Below are 22,970 nucleotides of genomic sequence, written 5' to 3'. Positions count from 1 at the left end.
TAGATATGAGGGGAAGAGGCTGTGAAATACAAAAGTGGTGCTATGCAGACAGCATTAGCACCGTGATGAGGATAGGGCTGGGGTGAGGGTGCCTGGGGTTTGGACCATTTCAGTGCTATTCCTGAGCTACAGAGATCTGATTCCTGACCTATGGATCTGAGTGGTGTGGGTCCCCCACCCTGGGGGCTGGCTTCTCAAAATGCTGCTGGAGCAGGGGCCCATTTTAAATCATATTAAAACTACTACTATTACTAACAACAACAACAATAGAACAATAATAACTATGCAACCAGAATAACAACAAAACATAATTTTCTGTAATTATATAAAATTGTACACTGATATAATTAGTATGTGTTCGAATATAAGTGATTCTATTATAATCTAGTATAATCTATTCTGTATAACAACAACAACAACAACAACAACAACAACAACAACAACAACAACAACAACAACAACAACAATAATAATAATAAACAACCAAATACTCTCTTCTCAGCCCAAAAAGAACCTCTAAAGAGCAACAGTAGCCAGAAGCCCATGAGCACAAGGTGGTGCGGGAGGGAGGCGCCGGCCCCGCGCCCCGCCCCGGCCCCGCGCAGCCCCGGGCGCGGAGCGGCGCGGACCGAGCCGCGCCGAGCGGAGCGGGGCGGAGGCGGAGCGCTGCGATGTGCAGGATGTCCTTCAAGGTGAGCCGGGCGCCTCAAGGGGAGAGGGGCGGGGGGATGCGCGTTTGGGTTCCCGCTTTGCGCTTGTCATGCCGGCAGCCCGTGCAGCGTTCTGTCGTATCCGTGGTTTTGGGGGGTTGGTTTGTTTTAAATTTTTAGGAAAGATGAGGGTGGTGTAGGGCGGAAGGAAAGAAAGCAGTAACGTCCTTCCCGGGCTTTGGGGTGCCCCGGGAGTGATGCGGTGGCTGCTGATGGAGCGGTCGCTTTTCACAGCTGACAGCCCCAAAAGGATGCGTGCCTTGTGTTACATAAACTGCGAGCCAGGCTCTGGGGTGGCCGGGCTCTGTGCTGTGGGTTTTGGTGCAGTCAGGAGCCTCCTCCTCACTTTTACGACCATCTCTGCTGGTGCTGGTTGTGTAATAGTTAGGAGGCAGTCTTTATCCGTGCTCTTCCTTCCTGTGCTGTGGTGGCCACTGAAGCCAGACGGGCTCGTTCCCTTTGCCAGATGTGATTCCTGACACTTTTTGTACTTCTCCCATCCAAACCCACACAAGAGCAGTCATTTCCGAAGATTGCCTTCAAGAAGTTTTTTAATCTAAGGACAGGATTAATAAGATTATTTGGCAAAGAGAGAAGCAAGCAGCAATTTACTAATGATGTTAACATAATATTTATGATGGATGTACATCTTCTCTGTTATCCTCTTTCTGGATGCTGTGCTTGCCCTTCTCTTATTGATCAGCAGCTCAGTGCCAGTCCTTTGCCATATTGCTTGCATTGCATTTTTTTGATTTGATGGATTATTCCCTGTACTTACTTCTGTCCTGTCAGGGTGTCTCCCGCTGGAATGCTGGTGCTTCGATGTCACCGTGTCAGTTCAATGATGGCACAGCAGGTGGTTCCCACCAGCAGCTAAAGCCCTCCTGTGGCAGCAGGCAGCAGAGAACCTTTGCTCCAGGGGCAGCTCAGTCTTTAACTCGGTGGTGAAATCATAGAGTGCCTTGGGTTGGAAGGGACCTTAAAGATCATCCTGTTCCAGGTGTCTGCAATGAAAAGGGACACCTTCCACTAGATCACGTTCCTCAAAGCCCCATCCAGCCTGACCGTGGACACTTCTAGGGATGGGGCATCCAGAGCTTCTCTGGGCAGCCTGTTCCAATGCCTCACCACCTTCACAGTAAAGAATCTCTTCCTAATATCCACTCTAAACCCTTTCAGCATAAAGGGTGTCCTATCACCACATGCCCTTGTAAAAAGTCCCTCTCTATCTCTCTTGCAGGTCCCAGTTAGCCACTGGAAGGCTGCTCTAAGGTCTTCTCAGAGCCTTTTCTTCTCCAGGCTGAACAGCCTCAATTCCCTCAGCCTGTCTTCATAGGAGAGGTGCTCTAGTCCTCTGACCATCTTCATGGACCTCTTCTGGATTTGCTCCAGCAGGTCCACACCATTAGGTTGGGGCCTCAAAGCTGAGCATAGTACTCCAGGTGCGGTCTTACCAGAGCAGAACTGAGGGAGAGAATCACTTTCCTCATCCTGCTGGTTTTGATTCTTTTGATGTACCCCAGGATACACTTGCCTTTCTGGACTGCAGTCTCTGTGGTCATCCCCTTTTTGGTCCTGCATTTGTCTCACACATGATTTCTTTTTTTTTTTTCTTTTCTTTTTTTTTTTTTTATTAGTTTTTCTGTCCCTTCATTCTGTCCCTGTGAGTTTTTTCCCACCTTCATTACTCACAAGCATCCACCTTAACAGCTCCATGTTCCTAATGATGCCAGCTTCTTTTTCTTTTTTATATTTTTTTGGCCTCCTTGTTTATTTAACTTGTTCTTCAGGTCTTACTTTCCATTCTGTCCCTAACAGCTCCCTTTCTGTGCCCTATTTCTTGCATTGTAGTCCCTCAAATTTTCCTGTTCTAACTAGCTCTTAAGTAGCACTGCTTTCCCCTCCCTCTGAAGAACTGCAGACCATACCTCCCTCTCTCTGTTTTCTCTCCCTTTTCTGTGACATTTTGTTTGACATTTTCTCTTTCTCTCAGACCATGAACGTAACTTGGATTCTTACCGTTTGCCACTGGCTGTTCACATTTTCCATCTTATTATCCTACTTACCCATGGCATCATATTTATCTTTCTTTTTCACACAAATATCCTCTCTTCTGTCACATTTTGCCTGACTAAACAACATTTATATATTAAGTCAGCTTTCCTTTTTACCAGGATCCTTCATGTATGATATATTGCTATCTATAAAAGAACTCTGCTCCTAAATTGCACTAACTTTTTCCATCATGCTTGAATCTGATTTCCAGTTCTTCTTCTCTAAACTTTTTACTCAATTCCTTCTTTGCAATAGGACTGGTTTGAAAACTAAGAAACAAGAGGGAAATTTCTTGTATTTTGCCAGCCCAAGGAACAAGCCAGTGGGCAGATTAGCATTCTCTTTCTTTTCTTTCTCTTTGTCCATTGCCTCTTTTCTTTCATCTGCAAGATCCCTGTTTAAGAACTGCACTTTTCCTCCTCAGTGGTCACACCACTGTCACCTGCCCTTTCTCTGCAAACAGCAAATCAAAGGTAGGGCAGGGAGCAGGAGCTGGTATAGCATTTAAATTATACTTTCCCCCTCAATATTCCTGAAATGACACAGATACCTTAGCACAATTCATTTTTTTCTGTATCCCTGCAGAGAAATGGTTTTGTCAGATTTATAATATATATTTTCCTCTAGGCCATTTTTGAAAAAGTATTTTTTCTAATAGAAGTACAGCATGAATATAATGCCAGCTTTTCATCTTTGGGCTCTCATAAAAGCATATAAACAATCAAAATTATCAGCACAGTTAGATTTTAAAATAATACTTTAGAGAACTTGACAAAGTGAAGGAACTTTTATCCTGAAAGTTGCTGATGCTGGCACAAGTGACATCATTAAAAAAGGAATTTTCATGAAAGCTATTAGCTAATAATTTTCAAATGTTTATTACATTCTGCTCCCAGACTGTCAGTGCTGAGGATCAGTTGTTTACTTTGAGGATGCTTTGGGAGCAGACTAGCTTTATAATAAGAATTACATTAAAAAGTTTGTCTGATTAATCTTTTGAAAGTCAACATTACTTCTCCCTAGGAAGTATCTGATGAGACATGACTGAGTTAATTACCAAACAACAGCAGTCACATCCTGCAGCTATAAACTCATTTATTGCTCAAAAATAAATCAATTAATTGGATTAAATTACAGAGCTATAGATCCAGAGATATAAACTGCCACATGGTACACGATAAGGCTGTTCTTGTAAGGTGCCCAGATCATCTGAATTATTTTGCACTTTCATTCACCTTAGCATGTACAGTAGCTCAGATTTACATCTGAGTTTTTAATCTAATCACTGGATGGTTGATGCTCTGACTGTGCTGTATACTCTACTTTTATACAAAGCGTCCCAAGCAACGTAGGGGCACAAGGGGAAGTAAAAGTGATTAATAGGAATCAGTTTAAATGGGAAAAATTTTAGTTTTGTGTCCTTGGTGCACTGAAGAATTCTTCCATTCCTTGGGTCTGATCAAAAGTATAAGGACAACTCTGCTGGAGAGCTACTGTAGGACTTACAGGGGAGAAAAAAAAGGTAGGAATTTATGACTCATAAGGCCAAAGACTTTGAACTTCTATTTGCCATCCAGGGTCACACTGGACACTTAGTTCTCTTCTCACATGAACTGATGAAAGCAGGTAAGAAGTTCCTGAATATGGATTCCAGTTCCTGCCTCTCTGACCAGTGAGAGTGGTGGTGTATGATGAGGAATAATATAATTCAGTCTGCTACTGTGCTCTTGTAGTTAAAACTGGGGTGGATTAAACAAATCTTTCCCTTTATGGATATATCACCATACCTCTAAATTTCTTAAGACTTTAAGGGATAGTTTGGGACAATAAAAGGTAAGTAATTTGATTCTCCATTCTGCAAGGTCTGAACATAATTATTTTGCAATAGCTTTCCAGTGAATATCATAATAACAAAGCCAATAGGACAATATTCCTAACTGCCATCTCTATAAATAAATATCTATCTACTAAATCAGAGCAGAAAGGGCAACATGAGCCTCTGTGTGTTTAGGTCAATTGTCTGATTTTACATAAGACTTTTGTGGTTCTAAAGGTAAAGATAAGAAGACACTACAGTGTTGCTAACAAGGGGGGTATAAACTGCTGTCTCTGCTTTAATCAACATTATCTACAGATTCTCCGGGGAGATGCAATAGCTGTGAAAAGAAGATCAGAATTTAGCTTATTGTGCTTTCTAAAATTTTCACACTCCTGCCCCTGTGTGAACAAGAAATACCACTATCAATTTATAGGAAGTGACTCCTAGGTTGGAACATCTCTCATCTGAAACAGCTGACAATTTTCCAACCTATTAATATTAAAAATGCAACCCAGGGAAAGTGCTCAGTGTGACAAACCCGAAAGAGATTCAAATTCATGATTCTTCTATCTACTGGTTTCTGCAAAGTTTATTGTCTTCAAGTCAATGAAGGAAGCAATTTAAACTTTGCTGTATATGTGCATTTTAAATATAAAGCATAAAACTATTGAATCCTGATTCCCTGCCATATTACATGCGCACATTGACATTCAGACAAGTGCCTATGCCATTTCTGAAGCTGAAGGATTGACTTAAATATCACTCTGCACTCTCTTTGGGTTATCCTGAAGGCAGGGTTCACTACAATGCAATGCCCCTGGGTATTTTTGACTCTGCTTTGGTGTGACTGCTGGTGAAATGATGTTTTACGCCTCTGTAGGAGGTTTGGGCTCTTATTAAAAAATCAGCAGCACGAGCCTGCTCTAAGATTTGTATCATTACCATCACAGTGTTTCCCCCCACACTTCACCCTTGACAGTGCTTACCTGTCAAGGCAGAATATTGGCAGCTGTCTGCATGGATTAGATAAAGAGGGTAGGAGCAAAGTCCATTTCTTTTCTTTCTGTCCCTTTCCTGTGCTGGAGCAGTCATCATTCACTCCTACCCAGGAGATATTGCACATGCCCACAGTCCCAGGGTGTTAATTCCAGGCAGGAGGTAGAACAAGCAGTCTGGGAGATGCATGAGCAATTCTTTTCCTGTATTGGAACTTTGTGTGCAGAAAAAAAGGAGATTACAGAGAGCTAATCTGAAACTCAAGAGGATGTCCTGCAGCAGGACATGTCAGCAGGATGCTTCAGCTTAACTGTGGCCAGCCCCACCACAGAAGCAGACAATACAGACATCAATGAACATGTTGTTTTCTGTGATGTTTCCCTGTGGATCTGGCCTAGCATCATCCTTTCTCATTACAGGGCAATCTAAGAGACATAGGCTACCATGGACATAAGAAAGACTTGAAATAATAGTCTTCCTGTGCTTGAGGAAGCTCAGGAAGACTGGTCTCTTTAATTGCAATAAGAAATTAAATTACCTTCCTTTCCATGCTCTGGGTTTGAAAGAACAGCACAGTAAGCTGAAACTTTCCTGGCTTGAATGCAGAATGTATGCGATGTGTATGCTCGCCCAGTGTATTTTCCAAAGTGATTTATTTCTGCTTTCTTTTCTTTTTTTTCTTTTCCTTTTTTCTACCAGAAAGAAACACCACTTGCAAATGCTGCATTTTGGGCTGCAAGAAAAGGAAACCTGGCTCTCCTCCAGCTGCTGCTGAACAGTGGGCGAGTAGATGTGGACTGCAAAGACAGTGTATGCACACAATGCACCTACAGCCACAGCACTCATTTTGCATCACTTTCCACCATGCAGAGGGTGTAGTAGGGATCTAATATGAAACAGATGAATGTCTGATGGTACTTCAGGATGATTTAAAACCTTCTGCTGTCAGTAATCAAGCTTGAAGTATAAGATAAAATAGTGTGATGATTTACATCAGTGGCAAGGGATTAAGAATTTGCCCGCACTCAAAAATGTGTCTTGCACAGTTATTGGTGGTGCTGACATTAAAAACACAGATCCTAGTACCTCGGGCTTCTCTTTGCAAAGAAATGTTATTGTAGTAACAGATCACAGCGAAGAGTTGGCTGAATTGAGCCCAGATAGCAAAGATTTTGTCAGCTAACAGACCTTCTCATAATTAGAACAACTGCTGGTCTCCTAAATTCTTCCTCTTCCACCCAATCTCTGGACTGGGCACCAACATGAAGGCACAAGATTGCCAAGCAAGAGGAGCCCAGACACATGAAAAATTTCATGGGAATTTCCTTACTGTAGTTGACATGGGTTGAAATTAGTTTTGAGATTATATATGGGATGATAACACAGATCATGAGCAGGTCTTTCTATTCTGCCTACGACGCATGGTGAGATACTTGGTTGTGCTAAGCTGAGTCAAAGAGCAAGGGGAAGAGGAGGGTGAGAAGTTCCAGGTTTCTTTTATTTGGCATTGGAACTGACTGACACATAGTCATGCTGGTGTTGGTAAGGATTAATGCCATTTCCAGCCCAAAACATGAACTTGCCGCAGCTTCTCTCACTTTGAATACCTTCAAAGCATAAGAGATTTTCTAATCGTGATTACTTTAATGTATCTGTTCATTTTCATTTCATTTTTGACCTGCAGGCAAGTATTTGTCCTACAGCACTTTTGAAGCTGGTGCTATGACTGTCCTTCTATAAGGGAGGGAAGGTTGCTCAAATAGAGGCTTGTAGTAAACAGGAAAGAGATCAGTATAAAAATAAAGCCACTACTGTTCTTTTTTTCTCAAAAGAAGGCTAATTTTGGACAAGAACTTTCACACTGCATTGCATTAATAATTGCGTCAGACATACACATTTTCTAGACTAAATTTTTTTTTTACAATTAAGACCGCATGTCTCTTTTTTTGTAATGTCGCCCATTCCTTCTTCAAATTGAACTTTTGTGTGTGAATGGTTTTGAAGGATGTTTCATCCTTATGCATGCAGTTTCTGCATATTGTCCATACACTGCATACATATAAACCTTACTTCATTCCCTGGAAGTGACTTTACAGTGTACTGAGGGAGTTGAAGACAGATTTCTGTACAGAAAGTTCTCTCTTATAATGTGAAGAGTCACGGAGTGAGTTTGCTCTCATTATTTGGATAGGGAATTACTGTTCAAATCACCCAGCCCCTTCTCCTGACTATGACTCAGAATTCTAAGTGACTCAGCTGAGTCACTCAGCTACTGTGTCTGAGGTTATTCTTCTGGAAATGATGCAAAGAACTTTGGGATTCTCTGCTTAAAAAGAGAATAAAAAAGTGCTGTTTAGAAACAAAACCTATTCTTTTTATACTTGTTGCACTTATTTTGGGACAATAAGATATCATAAGCTCCCTCAAGCTTTTTGGCAGAGATGCTGGCTCATCCAGACAGCCTGGATTCATTGCTGTAGGTGTCTGTTGAAGGTACTGACTTGTTTTTCCTTATTCCCAGCTTGGCACAACAGCTCTGATGGTAGCATCTTACTATGGCCACATAGATTGTGTACGGGAATTGGTGTTGCAAGGAGCAGATATCAATCTGCAGAGAGAGGTAGGATTCAAACAGGGCTTGATTAAGTGACTGTTGGTTTGTTACAAATAATAAGAGTGTTGTCTGCTGCTTGTTGCCAATTGTTTCTTTGCCACTTGCTGTACAGTGTATTTATAACATGTATAACAGGCTTTGTTCTGAGGACGTCAGGGAATCTGATATCTGGAGTTTACAATAGAAAATGAGATGCCAGAGGTACATTTATAATAACTCATGAAACATTTTCAGCAGATTTGGTTGGTGAGGGTCAGTTACATCTGGGATGTAACCGCCCTGGGGTTATGTCATTTATGTATTTGCAGTTTTACTTTTTGGCACAATTTACAGATCTCCAGATGTGATAAATAATAAGAAGACCTTTACCTTTTGATTTGCAGCCTGGTCATTAAAACAGAGTGGATGCCATTGCTAGCACAGGAATTATTTTTGACTCTGTATGTTTTTGGAATTTCTGCCTTCTAGTCTGAGCCAACTCATCTCTAACAGTCACACAGCTTTATCACCTGTACCCTTCCCTGCATCTCTGCTTGGCATTCAAGGCATGTCTTGCACCATGACATCAGCATGAAAGGGACATCAGCAACTGATTTTTTTGGGAAATTGCCTTTCACTCATACTCCATGCAGACAGTTGTACATTGCAGTTGCTCTGGTCTGTGTGTTGGCTGTGCAAAGAGCAGAATTGCTCTGGGACAACCACTAGTTTTAAGAGAAGAACCGTTTAAGGAGGGCATGAAATTACATGGGATGGTGGCAGATTGTGCAGGATAGCAGTGTGCTCATTGCTCAAACAGTACAAGCCAAACTTTCTTACTTTCCTTGGTTACCTGGAACCAGAGCATTAATCTCATGCTGACATCTGCAAGTTACTGAGTCAGTGAATGCCATGTTTGATGATGTAGGTGTCTTTGCACTTACTGGCCTAAACTTGCTCTAACCATGATTATCAGTGTCTTTCAGTGGGGTCCTGTTCTAACAAAGCATTTACTTAAATATGTCCCGTCTCTTAGGTAAACATTGCTTGGAAAGAAGCAACAAAAGAAAAAGTTAAGAACAGTTTTATGGAGCTGCTCTTGATTATCATTCAGGAAATACTGATTCAACAAGGCAACAAAAAGAAAAACACTGAAAACCTCCAAAATCATTCTGCTGCAGGAAGGGAGCAAAACAGATGAAGTGCTAAAGACCTATGGCACTGTTCTGCAACTAAATGCAGTTTCTCCAACCAGTGCTCTTGTGCACTGAAGTTGTTGTGAAGCTCAGGGAAGTGAGAGTCCCATAAATGTGCCCAGGAGAGCAGGCTCTGAAATGGTCTAAATGGGGCCATGTACTATTGTAAAGGCTTTGGGCACTGGAGTGAATTTCATGTGTAGTTCCCATTTCCTGTACTTTCTACATGGGGTGAGAGAGCCCAAAGTCAGGAAAGCTTGCCCCTTCCCTTCCCTTCCCTTCCCTTCCCTTCCCTTCCCTTCCCTTCCCTTCCCTTCCCTTCCCTTCCCTTCCCTTCCCTTCCCTTCCCTTCCCTTCCCTTCCCTTCCCTTCCCTTCCCTTCCCTTCCCTTCCCTTCCCTTCCCTTCCCTTCCCTTCCCTTCCCTTCCCTTCCCTTCCCTTCCCTTCCCTTCCCTTCCCTTCCCTTCCCTTCCCTTCCCTTCCCTTCCCTTCCCTTCCCTTCCCTTCCCTTCCCTTCCCTTCCCTTCCCTTCCCTTCCCTTCCCTTCCCTTCCCTTCCCTTCCCTCCGACAGATTTTTCAGTGCAATGGGAAGAAGACTGAGTTAAGATACCTGGTGTCCTCTGGAGTCTTGAAATTCATCATGTCTTTTCAGCTGATATTCAACTGATTGAGCTCAATACTTTTTAATTTGTCTATACTTCAGTCAAGGGTGTTACGTGTTTGTTACTGTTTTAATCTATTTTTCCTTTACAGTCAGGCGCAACTTCTCTGTTCTTTGCTGCACAGCAAGGCCACAATGATGTAGTGAAGTATCTCTTTTCATTTGGAGCCTCAACTGAATTTAAGAATAAAGTAAGATGATGGGTCTATTTTTGCATGCTGATACATTCTGACAGTCAAGGCTGGGTTTTTGTATTCATATGAAATATGACAGGGCAGTGTTAAGATGATGAAATTTCCTCATGTGAACAATTTTGAGTAATGCAACACATTGTGAAATGTTAACTTTGGACTAGCTTTTCCTACCTAGACTGAATGGCATAAGTTCATCAAGGTCTCTTGATAGTGATATCAGTCTTTCTACCAGGTAGGATCCTGATTTAGGTGTTTATGTACTCTGGTTGCATAGAACTTACATTTCATCGACATTGGGATGTCTCTGCGTGCCACCATAGGATACATAAGAATATAACACCTCCAGTTGTCCCTAAATTCCAACTTCTGAGACAAGAAGATGAAATGTACCTTAGTAGAGCTTTTATTTCTTTGTTCAGGCAGGTCCTTTTCTAAAATCTTCTTAGAATAGCAAAAAGCACAAGTAGCAGGGTCTGGGTTCCTCAGCCCTCATGGGGTCAACAGCAGCAAGATCAGCAGTTCATCACTAACAGCAGCACATCAACCCAGGTTTTATGCCCAAGCCAGTATTAGCACCTCTTCTTTCACGAAACACGGGGAAAAACAACATATTTTTATTAAATATACTTGTCCTTGACATGCTGGCTATGTTTTGAAATGTTCCCATTATCTGGGGAGGAGGACACTTGCCAGTCACTTGTCCTGGGGTCTCTAGTGATGTCTTTGAAGAAGCAATAGTTCTTTACCCCACAGTAATCAATTTCTCAAGATATTTTAGTCTGTGATTTGAATGATTCTCTCAATCCATACCTGCTTTCTGGAGTCCCTGGAAATACAGGCTCTAAATATAAGAGAATTGATGGAACATCAGAAACTCAGCTCCTTATGCTCTCGGGGTTAAAAATCTTTTTTGTAGCCAGAGTTCACACATGACCATCGAGTAGGATTTTGATACCCCAGGGAGCTGTGCTTGTGGTGAGCCACTCTCTGTGGCAGCAATCAGTAATAAAAGCATGAATGAAATTGTGGCTGTTTAAGACAACATGGAGTGCAGCTGTGAAATCTGGCAATGCAGGAGGTTACAGTGTTAAATACAACAGCTGTATCTTACAGCTGGATAATCTCATGTGGGGAAAGTTTCTTGGGTAAGGTTGCACATTCAAATAAGTGTTCTTCTCTGACTTTTATTTCAGGGTATGGGTAGGGGTTAGCAAGACTCAGAGGGGTCATCTTCCCTTGCATTCAACTGGCAAGTCTGAGGCTCAGTACCTTATTCTGTCTAGAGAGACAGTTGCATCTTCACTCAATCTTTCCACAGCCTGTCAACTAGGAGTTTGTGAAGAGGCCAAGATTTGATCCAAGAAGTGAACAGCAGACTTGAAATTGTCTTATCCTTCATGACAATATACCATCTTTAATGAGACCTGTATACCATCTTTAATGAAACATGGAAAATACATTGATGTGAAACACTAGGACAGATAAAAGAGAGCAAAGATCTAAATTATAAAAGAATATTCCTGTGTTCAGCTGCTCCAAATTTGGCTTCCATCTTTGGACAAATGAAAGTTTGGAGTCTACTGTTGCTCACCTTGAAACTTTAATTCCAGCCCTTCTTTTCCTGCCTGCCTCTGCTTCTGAACCAAACTGGACTTGGTCCATATGCCAGACCCAAGTATCTTTAAGCTGCTGGTTGCTCTTCCTCTCTGGGTCACAACTTTCTGTTACATCCAGATAAGCTGGTTGAAAGATAATACCAGCTCCCAAGGGGTGTAACATGGGAAACAGGCATGTGATGTGCATGTGAGATGATTTTCCAGCAACATCACCCAGCGCATGCCTGGAGCAGGAGGCTCTAGTCAGGGACAGTCTACATCTTCCACTGGCCCACTAGTGTGGCTTTGTATCAGTTCAATCTTCTGATTTAATAATGTGGTTTTCATAGCTTGGAATAATTCCATTGTTCTGTTAACAAGGTGACCAAGGCGACAGGCTCCTCTATCCCTCCCAAACCCCAGAAACAATATAATATGCCTTTTCAGGTTAGGGACAAGGCATTTTCTCACTTAGACACTCATCTGGGAGCAGCACTGGAAAATATATGGCTGATCCTGTTTTTAAAGGGTGGTGCAAAAGTAATCCATTTGCAAAGAATATATATATTTCTATTATAAATCACTACATGGATTTCGAATAAGCACACAAATTGAATGTATCCTACAAAACAGAGACTTAATTAAAGAAATGCAAGGCCCAACATATTTTTCATGTACTTATCTGTAAATTGTGATTACTACATTTATTACTCATATATGAGAATTCTGGAGAACTACCTTAATACAGGCATACGATTCTTGTTAAGCCTTGTATCATTAGAATTGATATTTTCTATGGCAAAACTGCTCTATAGTAGTGTAATAAAGTAATTAGCAATAAATGCTGATGTTCTAAAGAGAATGAATTGAAGGTACTATTGAAGGTTATTATATAATTATTACATATAATATTAGTCATTAATATCATTCTGCATTATCCCAGTCTGACATCCATGGAAATATTTAACATAGGTTGAAACATTTTTCTTTTATTCTGATAGATGTGATAAGCATGTGAGTTCTTAAAAAGCATGGTGGTTCATCTTATGAGTAGTACTGCAGGTTGAACAGTATGATAGAGGCTATTTTTCAGCAGGTAGTGATTGCAGAAGATCAGTTCTCCTCCTCTGTTCCATATTTAAGAGACAGTAAAACAAGGTATAATTCTAAGCTATTTCAGCTGATGATGACAGAGGAAAGGGGTCAGCAAATAGACAGGGCAGTCTACTTAGCGTGGTCCTACCCAGTGCTGCTGTTCCAAGTGTTTTCACTGCAGATCGGCAGCTGCTGCTTTGTGCTGGCAGTGAGGAGGATGGACTCTGGGGAGGGTAGAAAAATGGTTTCAGGGGAAGAATTGCAGAGATAGCTAAGAAAAGTCCATCTCCTATCTGAGCTGGAAATATTTGCAGTGCAGAATTAATAGAAACTTCTTTGTGTCAGGAAAACAGGATATGAGCAAGAAGTGAACCCAAGGCAATGTGCCATCTCTTAGAGGTTGCATAGTGGCCTCCTGCCCACTGCAGAAGGGGTGATAGCCCCAGGAGCACCTCAGTACTTGCTCACATGTCCAGCTCTTGCTTGCTGCCCTGCTCAGAGTTTCCAAGAGGCTTGCCAGTACCAAAGACGCTGCTTCAGCTTTTTACTTATCTCAGCTGACGCCAAAAAGGAAAGAGGTAATCACATGGCTAAAAGGGATGTTAAAACTCTGTCATTTACTTTTTTTTTTTTTTTATCCCCCCCAACTTATATGCTTTCCTTATGGTCTGCAAAGCATTGTGGTCTTCAGCTAGAGCTTACTGGAGTAAAGTGTAAGAGAAAACCAGATGGAAGCTCAATAGAGGCAAGACAGGGACTGAGTTTTCTCCTACTAATAAACAGTGGACCATTGCACCGTTCAACAATTCCTTGATTTAACTAAGTGCTGTCTTACGTCAGTGGAAAAGTTTGCTGCCCCCAGCTTCCTTTTCTTACAGAAAGATGTATATCTAATTTTTTATAGTGGTACCCTGACTTCAGAGCACGCAGAGGAATCCCAATCCCTTCTGTTGAATTTATTCAGCTTCATGTATCAGACAGACAGTAGAGCAGGTCTTAGAACTCAGTTGTCCTTTTGATCAGGGACCAGATCTTTGAGCCCAGGAATTGTTACCCACTTCTCTCTGCTGCAGTAAATATTTGATTCAGAGTGGACAGATGAAACTAGGGGCCATCCAATGATTCTCTTCTAACCCTTGGACTCCGATCAGACTGACCTAGGAAAACTTGGTCTCTTTAGTCTGAAAGATCCAAATGGAGTATTTTGGAATTGTGTTACTCTTTCAAAAAAAAAAAAAAAAGTATCTGTCTAAAACTGTTCACTGTGTTGAACCAAACACTTGGTCAGGAACCCCTTTTTGAATTCATTAGACATATCTTGAGAGAGTTGTTGCCATTCTTAAACCCAAAGCTGTCACATCTCCCAAGGTGGGATCACACAGTGGGATTCCAAGTGTTGGGCTTCAGCTCTGCTGTGCCAGCTGTGGTTAGCTTTGCAGGCATGCCTTTTATTTGGAACCTGTCACTTGGTTCCTTACAGAAATAATGATAGTAATCAAACAATATTCTAATAATAACAGAAGTTTGTGGAGAACATAAGAATTTTAGAAAACAAAAGCCAGACCATAAAGAAACAAACAAACTTTTTCCGTATGCAACAAACTGAGCATGTCTATTTACCCTCCATACAGGGAACTTTAATATTTTTAAGCTTCCTAAAGCTTTTCTTTCCCTGTCTCTCCACAGAGGACCTTCAGTCTGGATAGCACAGTTTCTCTTCTTAATTCACTAACTTTTCTCTCTTAACATCGTTCAGGGAAAAAGTCTTCAAAAATTTCTCTGGCTTTTTTGTTTTGTTTTGTTTATAGCCCTTTGATCCAGTAAATCACCCCCTTGAGCAAAGTAGCTTTCACTTGGCTGGGGAGAGGAAATAGGTTTCATGAAGCTATTAGCTTTTCCATTGTCTTTTAAGTGTGTATAAGGTGTTTTTTAATCCAAGAACAATTGTGATTGCTTTTGTGTTTTGTTCCCGCAGTTCTCATTAAGTTATGGTAGTTTAATTTGGCAAGAAAGTCTAATTTCTCAGAAGAGAAACTTAACTCTACTGATCTGATTACACACTGTACTTAGTCAAATAATCCAGAATTAATAGTCAATTCTTAGATTGTCGCACAACAGCCTCACATCTCTGGCTTTGCTGACACCCAAGCCTTCTTTTCTTTTCAATGTTGCGGCAGGAAGGGTGAATATGAGGTTTTGAGGTTAGCTATAAACAGTGCCTGTGGGTTAGTTCAGTCATGTCAGAGCTTGAATTTTCACCAGGCTATTACAGCCATGAAATTGCACCATTGATTAATAAATTTGATTGGCGCTTCTTGTTATAAGAGATTCGTCTGGTCACTCAAGCTGCAACTTCTTTTGTGGATATCTGTGTGGAAAATTTCAGACAACCTTGGAGTTATTTCAGACAACAAGAGACTGCCAAAGCACAGTCTTGTGTCCACATTAATAATAGCTCTAGAAACCATTTACATGAAATACTTTAGATAGTTTATTTTGTGGAGGAGAGGCTTGAGACTGGGAGAAGGGAGGGAAGGAGAGAGAAGACCTGTTGTGGGGACATTTTGGGGTGTGCATCATCCTTGCACAATGGCATGGTGCCATCCCAGGCAGAGGATAAGAACTTCCTCTCCATAGCTGTGTCTGAAATACTGATGATTTCTGAGTGGAGCACAGCACATTTACCATGGCAAGACCCAAGTCTGCTGTCTCAGTTGTTTGAGCTGGTTTGGAGTCAAACACCAGTGACACTGAGGTGTTCCCTTCTCAGCTGGCTCCCAAGGGAGTGTTTCTACAAACAGGATTGATGCATGTGCCTAGGTCTCCCTTTAGTGGTGGTATGCAGCAACTCTAAGTGCTTGGGATTGATCCCCCCTGCGGGGATCTCTTCTCAAGCAGCAGTAATGTCGCTTTCACTGGTGGCTGTACCTTGGTCAGACTCACACTTCCACAGTCAGCTAGCACACTTTAGAATGCTTCCTCTCTGCTCAGCTTCAGGCCAACAATCCACTGATGAGAGGCAGGACAAAACAGGGCACAAGGTTCCGGCCAAAGAAGAGCAGATGATCCATAGACACTGGAGAAGTGGAAAGGTGTGCTATCCTTCCATCGGTGGAAGAGTTTGGCAGACATGATGAGTTTGGCTGTAAAAGGAAGAGATGTGGAGGAGCTTGAAGGTGTGAAAGGAGAAAAGCTTCTAATGGCAAGGCAGAAAATGAGGAATGAAAAACAGAATTTTCTTCATTCCTTTCCCTCCCTAAAACTCAGGGGAAAAATTTATATAGTGACTGAGCCAAGTTGAAAGATTTACATGTCAACACTTGGCTTTAAAGTTATGAAAGATTCAGTAGCTACTCTTTACAGAACTGCTGTGAGACAAATTCTGAAATGTCTTAAAGTTTGACTCCTGTTTTATGCTGAAGTTCAGCCCAACACCTGACCTCTGACCTGACTGTACCCATTCTTTTTTGTTTTCACAGGATGGAGGCACAGCTCTCCTGGCTGCCTGTCAGTACGGGCATGCAAAAGTAGTGGAAACTCTGCTGAAGCACGGTGCCAACATTCATGATCAACTCTATGTGAGTTATTTGATGCACACAATATTGACAATGGTGGTGGTGGAACAAATGTGCTGTTGCTTGGACAACAGCAGACACCCTGGCTCCAGCACTGACAGGCATTTGCCAAACACTGCAGTTTTATAGTACTCTGTTCCTCTAAGATGTGGAATTTGTTAACTGTCTGCTTTTCATGATGCTGAGAGAAGTAACACAAAATCAGAAAAGGTTCTTTGGCTGCCTTTTGGTTCATAAGCTGTATGGAGGATATGTACCAAATCTGGAACAGAGTTGTGCAACCCATTAGCCTTGGACAAAAGAGCATACCATGCTCTACCATGATTTGCAGAAGAGTGTATAGCTCTAGAGCCTCTGAACTACATTAGTTTTCTGCCAGAAATAATGGCAAAAATTAAAATCTTTAAATTACTTCAAAGCAGTTTTTTTTTTTAATATCAATTATAATTATGTTATTTGATATTTGTGAATCTCCAGTTTGCCGGTGTTTTGGGAAAAGTAAGGTTAAAATGGCTGAACTGATGTTGTTTAGTTGACTTTTCTGAAAGCTGGATTGAACCAACGAAGCTCTGGATTTAATTTACTCCAACAGAGACACAGATAAGTTGAGCTTTTCAGCATTCAAAAGAAATGAGTAGCAGATTTTGCCTCTGCTTCCCACCCCACTCTTTCCTACCCCAGGGCACTCAAGACTGACAAAGAAGAAGTTGTTTCTCCAATATATGTGAGTTTTTTCATCTGTTTCTGTTGGCTTTGGATCTGCAGGATGCTGTTGCACTTCCTACTGGCTTGTAGGGGAGCTGAGAGCTGGTGACTGCAGAAGTGGTCATAGGGGGATCCCCACCTCAGTATTGCCTCACCCCTCATTTATAAATAAGGTTGCTCCACCCTTACTGTTGTGCAAATTGTCTTTCTGATCTGAGGGCAGTGATTCATCCCTCTGCAGGGTAATCCCAGGGGCTGCCACTCAGTTTAAAAATAGCTATGCTGCCACACCTGCAGACTCTTACCCAGAGGTCAGGGCAATAAAATAACTTCCTTGTTGTCTCTTCTGGAAATGAGCAATATTTGCAATTGGATTTTAAAAGGTACTTTTATTGCTCACAGATATTGGGCAAAGCCAGTCAGAAAGAGTTGTGTAATAAAATAAGAATACAATCTCTTCAAAAAAAAGTGTTGTCTAGCTCTTTATATGGGCCAAGCTGCATTTGTCAAGTGGTATCTGGATGGCAGTTTCACTGTCAGCTGAATGGGAGGGATTTTGAGCATACATTTGGATACTCCTCCCAAAACCATCAAGATCAATGTTTTAATCTTAAATTGACTCATGTGAGGAGTCAGGAGAACAAGAGACAAAAGAATACTCTAGCTAAATGGTACTTCTTGCAGAAATGCATTATAGCCTCACAACAGCACTCTCATTACAGCATCCATTCAAATCAAATAAGTATCAGTGAATGCAAGGTTCTCCATCTTGATTGATCCTACAATAAAGAGAGCTTTTTTTTTAATATTACACAGCCTTGTTTACTTTCTAAATTGAAGTGTTCTCTGCATCTGGAGGAAGCCTGCAAAGGCTCTGGTATGGGCAGATTTTTTCATCTACTCACACAGCAACCAGAGAAAACAGCCCATCAGAGGGCCCAGGGACAGGCATTAATAGTTCCAGCAGACACCTCTTGTGTTACCAGGACATTTGTCTTGAAATCAATGTCAAACATCCTAAATTCAGTCCCTGGGGCACTGTATTCAGCTCATGTTTCACCAAGTCTGTGCAGAGTTTTTCAGCTAGAGGAGTAGCTGTGCACATTCTCTCTGCAGACAACAGCATTTCGTCCCAACATAGTGATATGCCAACAAGGTCAACATCAGGCTTTCACTAAAATGGCCTGTATTTTGTGATAAGCACCTGCCTGAATTGGCATGAGAGGTGTATTTGCACATCTGAGATGTGGTAAAGGGGTTAATTCCTGTCTCTATTTAAATGAAAAGATTCTCACCTCCTGGGAAGACTTGTTCTAGCACATCCTGTGCTTGGTGCTGTGGATGTAGGATGGGTAAACACCTGTCACACCCTCAATACAGATTTCTACTTATAGTTGGTTAGATGGATTATAATGCTGTTTGAAAATGTTCCATCAAAAATACTTAATGAAATATGACTTTTAATTTTTTTTTCCTATGGAAGGGGTTTCTCTGAAGTAAAATTCTGAGAACATCTGCACATGAAAGACATGTCAAAGAAAAACAAAACCCTGTATTTGTTCACAATTTATTATTTCACAAGCTTTTTGCAGGAAAATTCTGGTTTCTGATATGGCTACAAAATACTTTTAGATTACCATATTACAGGTGAAAGCTCTTCTACAAGATGTGCCAGAGCAGAAGTATGGTGGTTTCTGGGGTGGCACAGTAGTATGGCACAGGCCTTACTCCTTCAGCCTCAAAGGCAGCCTTCAGTGGTGGGGTTTGCAGTCTTGCAAAGTACCTGACATGGCTCCACCATGTATCCATGTAGCAGAACACACATGCATGAGCATATAAAAGCTAAATGAACCTCTGTTGCTGTACAGGAACTAATTTCTAGTTATGTAGCTTAATGCCTCAAAGAACTAGACTCTTAGTATTCCAGACACGGGATTTAATGCTGGATTTAATATATGAGCCACTATTTGTGCATACTGAATGAAAATCTTGCCACAGTTTACTATGAACTAGACTATGTATTTTGGTAGTTATTTCTTGAGCATGGTTGTATATCTGCTGTTACAAAGCATAATGACAGAAGGCTGAGAACTTAATTTGATTTGTTTTTGTGTGGAAAAATGGCATTGCTCCAACGCAGTGGAAGACTGATGTGTTTGTTCTTAGGATGGAGCTTCTGCAATTTTCCTGGCAGCACAAGGAGGATATCTGGATGTCATCCGATTGCTGCTTTCCTCAGGAGCTAAGGTTAACCAGCCACGGCAGGTATGATCAACACTGCAGAGCAGAGCTGGGTTCTAATTTTATAGTTATGAAAATTAACACTGGAATTTTCTCCAGGCATTGGATTCCTGTGGAGGTGTTTCATTGGAAGACAGTTTGTGGCTGTGTCAACATTCTGTGTTTTAGTTCAGATTGGTAACATGATTTTGAAGTCAATATCTCAGTCATTTCTGAAAGAATTGAAACTGAAAGCTCTGCTCCACATCTACACATTATACCCTATGAGCCACCATCCCTGGACGTTTTTAAAAGACAGTGTAGATGGGGCACTTGGGCACATGGTTTGGTGGTGGACTTGGCAGTTGGACTCAGAGGTCTTTTCCAGCCTAAATGATGCTATGATTCTAGAGCAGATCAAACCACTGACTGCTCCTTTAAACAGGTTTGAACCACATGCATGTTTGGGTCAGGCACCAAACTAAATCAAAATAAAACCCTCCAGCTGTATGGAATGTTGATGTAAGGGCCTTGCACCACCTCTTGCAACTATCAATCTGTTTGTGTTGTATGGTACTTTTGAAGGTCTACACAGCCTACAGCATCCCTGAGTTCTTGTGAAATTGTTTTAAAAGCTTTTGAAAATCTGAGCACTCTAGGAGGATGTAGTACTAAATTTGAAATATCCAGACCTTCAGACATGGCTTTGGGTTCAAAGTTTATCTTTGACAAATGCTTTTCTTTTTAGTTTAACTTTTGTTTATTTGCTTGTTTTACTTTGCATCAATCCTGTACACTCTGAAATTCAAGCATGAGTGTTGCCTTCATCTCTGTAAGTTTTTGGTACATATGAAAAGCTTTTCTCCCCATTTCCATCTAGTTACTCTAGTGGGCCTGATGTTGCAAGCACATACAACCAGTGGCAGTTGTAAGCATGAAATTAGTTCCTCTGCAAGCAGTACGGCTGCTGTTTGATCATTAAATGGGAAGTGTGAGCTAGATTTGTGGCTGGTTCAGAGATCCCTGCTAGGGGGTCAGGGGCTGGATCCACTGTGCATCACTGGACACTGGAGTTAGGTAAGGGTGCAAGGGGCTTTCTAGGTTTTAAACTAACTGTGGAATAGGTAAGCATAGGTGGTATACAGAGACATGTATGAAAGCTGTCTTGCTTTCCAAATAAAAGGGTCTCTTAATTTTTTAGCTGTTTCTTGATGCTAAAATCCGTGCCTAAGCAGCCAGAGGTGGAGTTGCACAACTAGCTTTACACCCAGCATGTAGAAATGTCTGGTTAGAGACAGAGCTTCTCAGGAATCTCTACCTGCTTTGAGAGACCCTTGCCTGTGGTCTGCTGAAACCCTGCAGGCAAGGTGTCTGTCCTGGGTCTTCACTGCACATTTGAAATTGATGGGATAAGGTCTTTTCCTTGTAATTAATCATGCGTGTCAGCCAGGTGGCTGACTGCAGCAAGTGAAAAAGCAGAAGGCAAAAGCAAATGAGTGTGAAAACTCTAATAACAGTGGACAACGTGGCATGAGACAAGCTCTGCCAAGTATTTTCAGTATTTCCTTTCATCTGCACCAAAAGCCTGACAAATCATAGCCTGGCAACAGACACTGATCTATATGCTTCTGCTCTGTGTACACTCCTAGCTGTGGAAAGAGGATTACTATTTTAAGGGCCTTAACTGAAATAGTTTTCCTGCTGCCCCTAGCTCCACCTCTGAGCACCAGAACTGTGCTGGCAGCTACCCTTTGGATTTATCCATTAGCTGCCCCTAGGTTGCCTCTACACTGTGTCCCTAGGAAAAGCTTAAGAAATGTTAAAAGCTGTTAATTAAGTCTAATGCTTCAGTGTAGAAGGAGAGACCAAGGTATGCATTAATGCTTTTTGAGTAAGTCAAAATAGAGTTGGGGAACTTTACATCTGGCTGACCCTGTTGCCATTAAAACTGCATTCTGCTATCTGTAATTATAATGCAGCTAATTCTTTCTGACATTATTTCCCTAGCTCTCTAATCCAATTTCGACAACACAATGTTTCACGAGGCAATTTTAAATCTTAGTTGAGGCAAAGACTTGTGTCTGTGTGAATGTTCCTCCTGGCTCTTCTGTTTCATCTCCAGCAGGACAGACCTTCTTTGCTTGAGGGTACCTCTGATCCCTGCTAAGATTATGCCTGGATAAGTGCATGGCATTTGTATTTGAGCCCACTGTAATCTGAAACATTTCCTTAACAAATGGAACATTTTTACTGTTTAATTAGTCAAGTAATGGTTGGATGAACTTCAGTCTCTTTCTTACTAACAAATGGATTTGTACTTTGTTAGAAGGGGGTGTGTTGGTCATGAGGAATGTAGCTCTAAAGGGGTCGGTTTCTATGCCAGACAACTCTCACTCTCATTTACGAGCTGCATTGCTCTCACTGTGGTAAAAAACTTTTCCAGACAACGTTACCTCAAATACAGGGCTGCAGAGTGCCAGGTGTGAGTTCATCTTCTCTTTCCTCATGGTGTCCTAGTTTTCCTCTCTGTCTTGGGAATTTGGTGGCTTAATCCATGGACCTGCACACGTGTGTCTGCCTTCTATGTCTCCTCCTGCTGATGTGGTGGGTACCAGTTTCCCTAAGTCTGGTGTCCCATGTCCTGTCCCATAGGGGTATTTCTGACACCACAGAGCATTTTGGATGGTCCTGGCTGTCCACGTGCAAGCCCTTCAGCTCTTGCAAGACCAAATAGTAAAGCTTCCTGGAAAGCTTTCTCCCTGACAATGTCCTTTCTCTTGGGTTGTAATTGCCTTCTCCTCTTGCCAAAATTGAGGAGCTGGGCAGGAATTCTTTTGTCATCTTTTTGTCTAGACAGAGCTGGGGGCAATGTCTGAAGCCTGCTGCAGGAGATGTTTCTATGCTTCTTCAACTTACAAAACAAAGCTGTAAGATTCTTTGCCAATGCTGTTTTGGCAATCTGTGTCCCAACAGGCTTTATCCTGCCTGGCTAAGCAGATTCAAAATAACCTGAAAATTAATGACTTTTTTCTTAGCACTTGATATGCAATTACGCATACATGTAAACCAGTAAATCTATATCGGGTACACTTCAGCAAGCAAGAATTGGCAAATAAGTTGTAGTAGTGAAGTGGACTAATGGGCAGAGCAGTGGAGGATATGACACTGAGTAGCGTGAGAGTAGGGGTTGTCTGCCCCTGGAAATACTTACTGGAAATTTGAGGGGTCTTTCACCTCCCACCCCAATCTGGCCTTTTCTAAAATTTCAAGCCATAAGCAAAAGTAGAGCTTCAAAGCTGCAAGATGAAGTCATTAGTTAATATCTATAGCTATAGTTACATATCTATTAGTTAATATATATACATATAGCTATATATCTATTAGTTAGTATCTATATCTATATCTATTAGTTAATATCTATCTAATATCTAATAACTTGAATTATTTCAGTCAGAGTTTATTTGGAACTTCTGGGTGATGGATATAATAGTGTTGTCCATATATACTAGCTTGTAACCAAATGTGGAAAAAACAACACCTTACAAACATATGGGA

The 22,970-nt window shown here is 41.5% G+C and overlaps 1 protein-coding gene across 4 annotated transcripts in view; it reads left to right on the top strand.

The window, feature by feature from the left end:
- The first annotated feature begins 537 nt into the window (after positions 1–537).
- The window catches only part of ANKRD29 (ankyrin repeat domain 29), a 31,225-nt gene continuing 8,792 nt past the window's right edge, over positions 538–22,970 (top strand). For 2 of the 4 annotated variants that reach the window (XM_002195222.6, XM_041714720.2), the window contains exons 1-6: positions 538–692; positions 6,280–6,390; positions 8,102–8,200; positions 10,124–10,222; positions 16,395–16,493; positions 19,362–19,460. In XM_002195222.6, coding sequence (XP_002195258.1) covers positions 672–692; positions 6,280–6,390; positions 8,102–8,200; positions 10,124–10,222; positions 16,395–16,493; positions 19,362–19,460 — 528 coding nt within the window. In that variant the 5' untranslated portion in view covers positions 538–671. The remainder of the gene's footprint in view (positions 693–6,279; positions 6,391–8,101; positions 8,201–10,123; positions 10,223–16,394; positions 16,494–19,361; positions 19,461–22,970) is intronic. The other 2 variants (XM_041714721.2, XM_072924574.1) reach the window with 2 other exon arrangements.

This window comes from Taeniopygia guttata, chromosome 2 (genome assembly GCF_048771995.1).
Source record: "Taeniopygia guttata chromosome 2, bTaeGut7.mat, whole genome shotgun sequence".
NCBI classification, from domain to species: Eukaryota; Metazoa; Chordata; class Aves; order Passeriformes; family Estrildidae; genus Taeniopygia; species Taeniopygia guttata.
The sequence above is the reverse complement of the archived record's forward strand: the minus strand, read 5'-3'. Positions and strand labels throughout refer to the sequence as shown.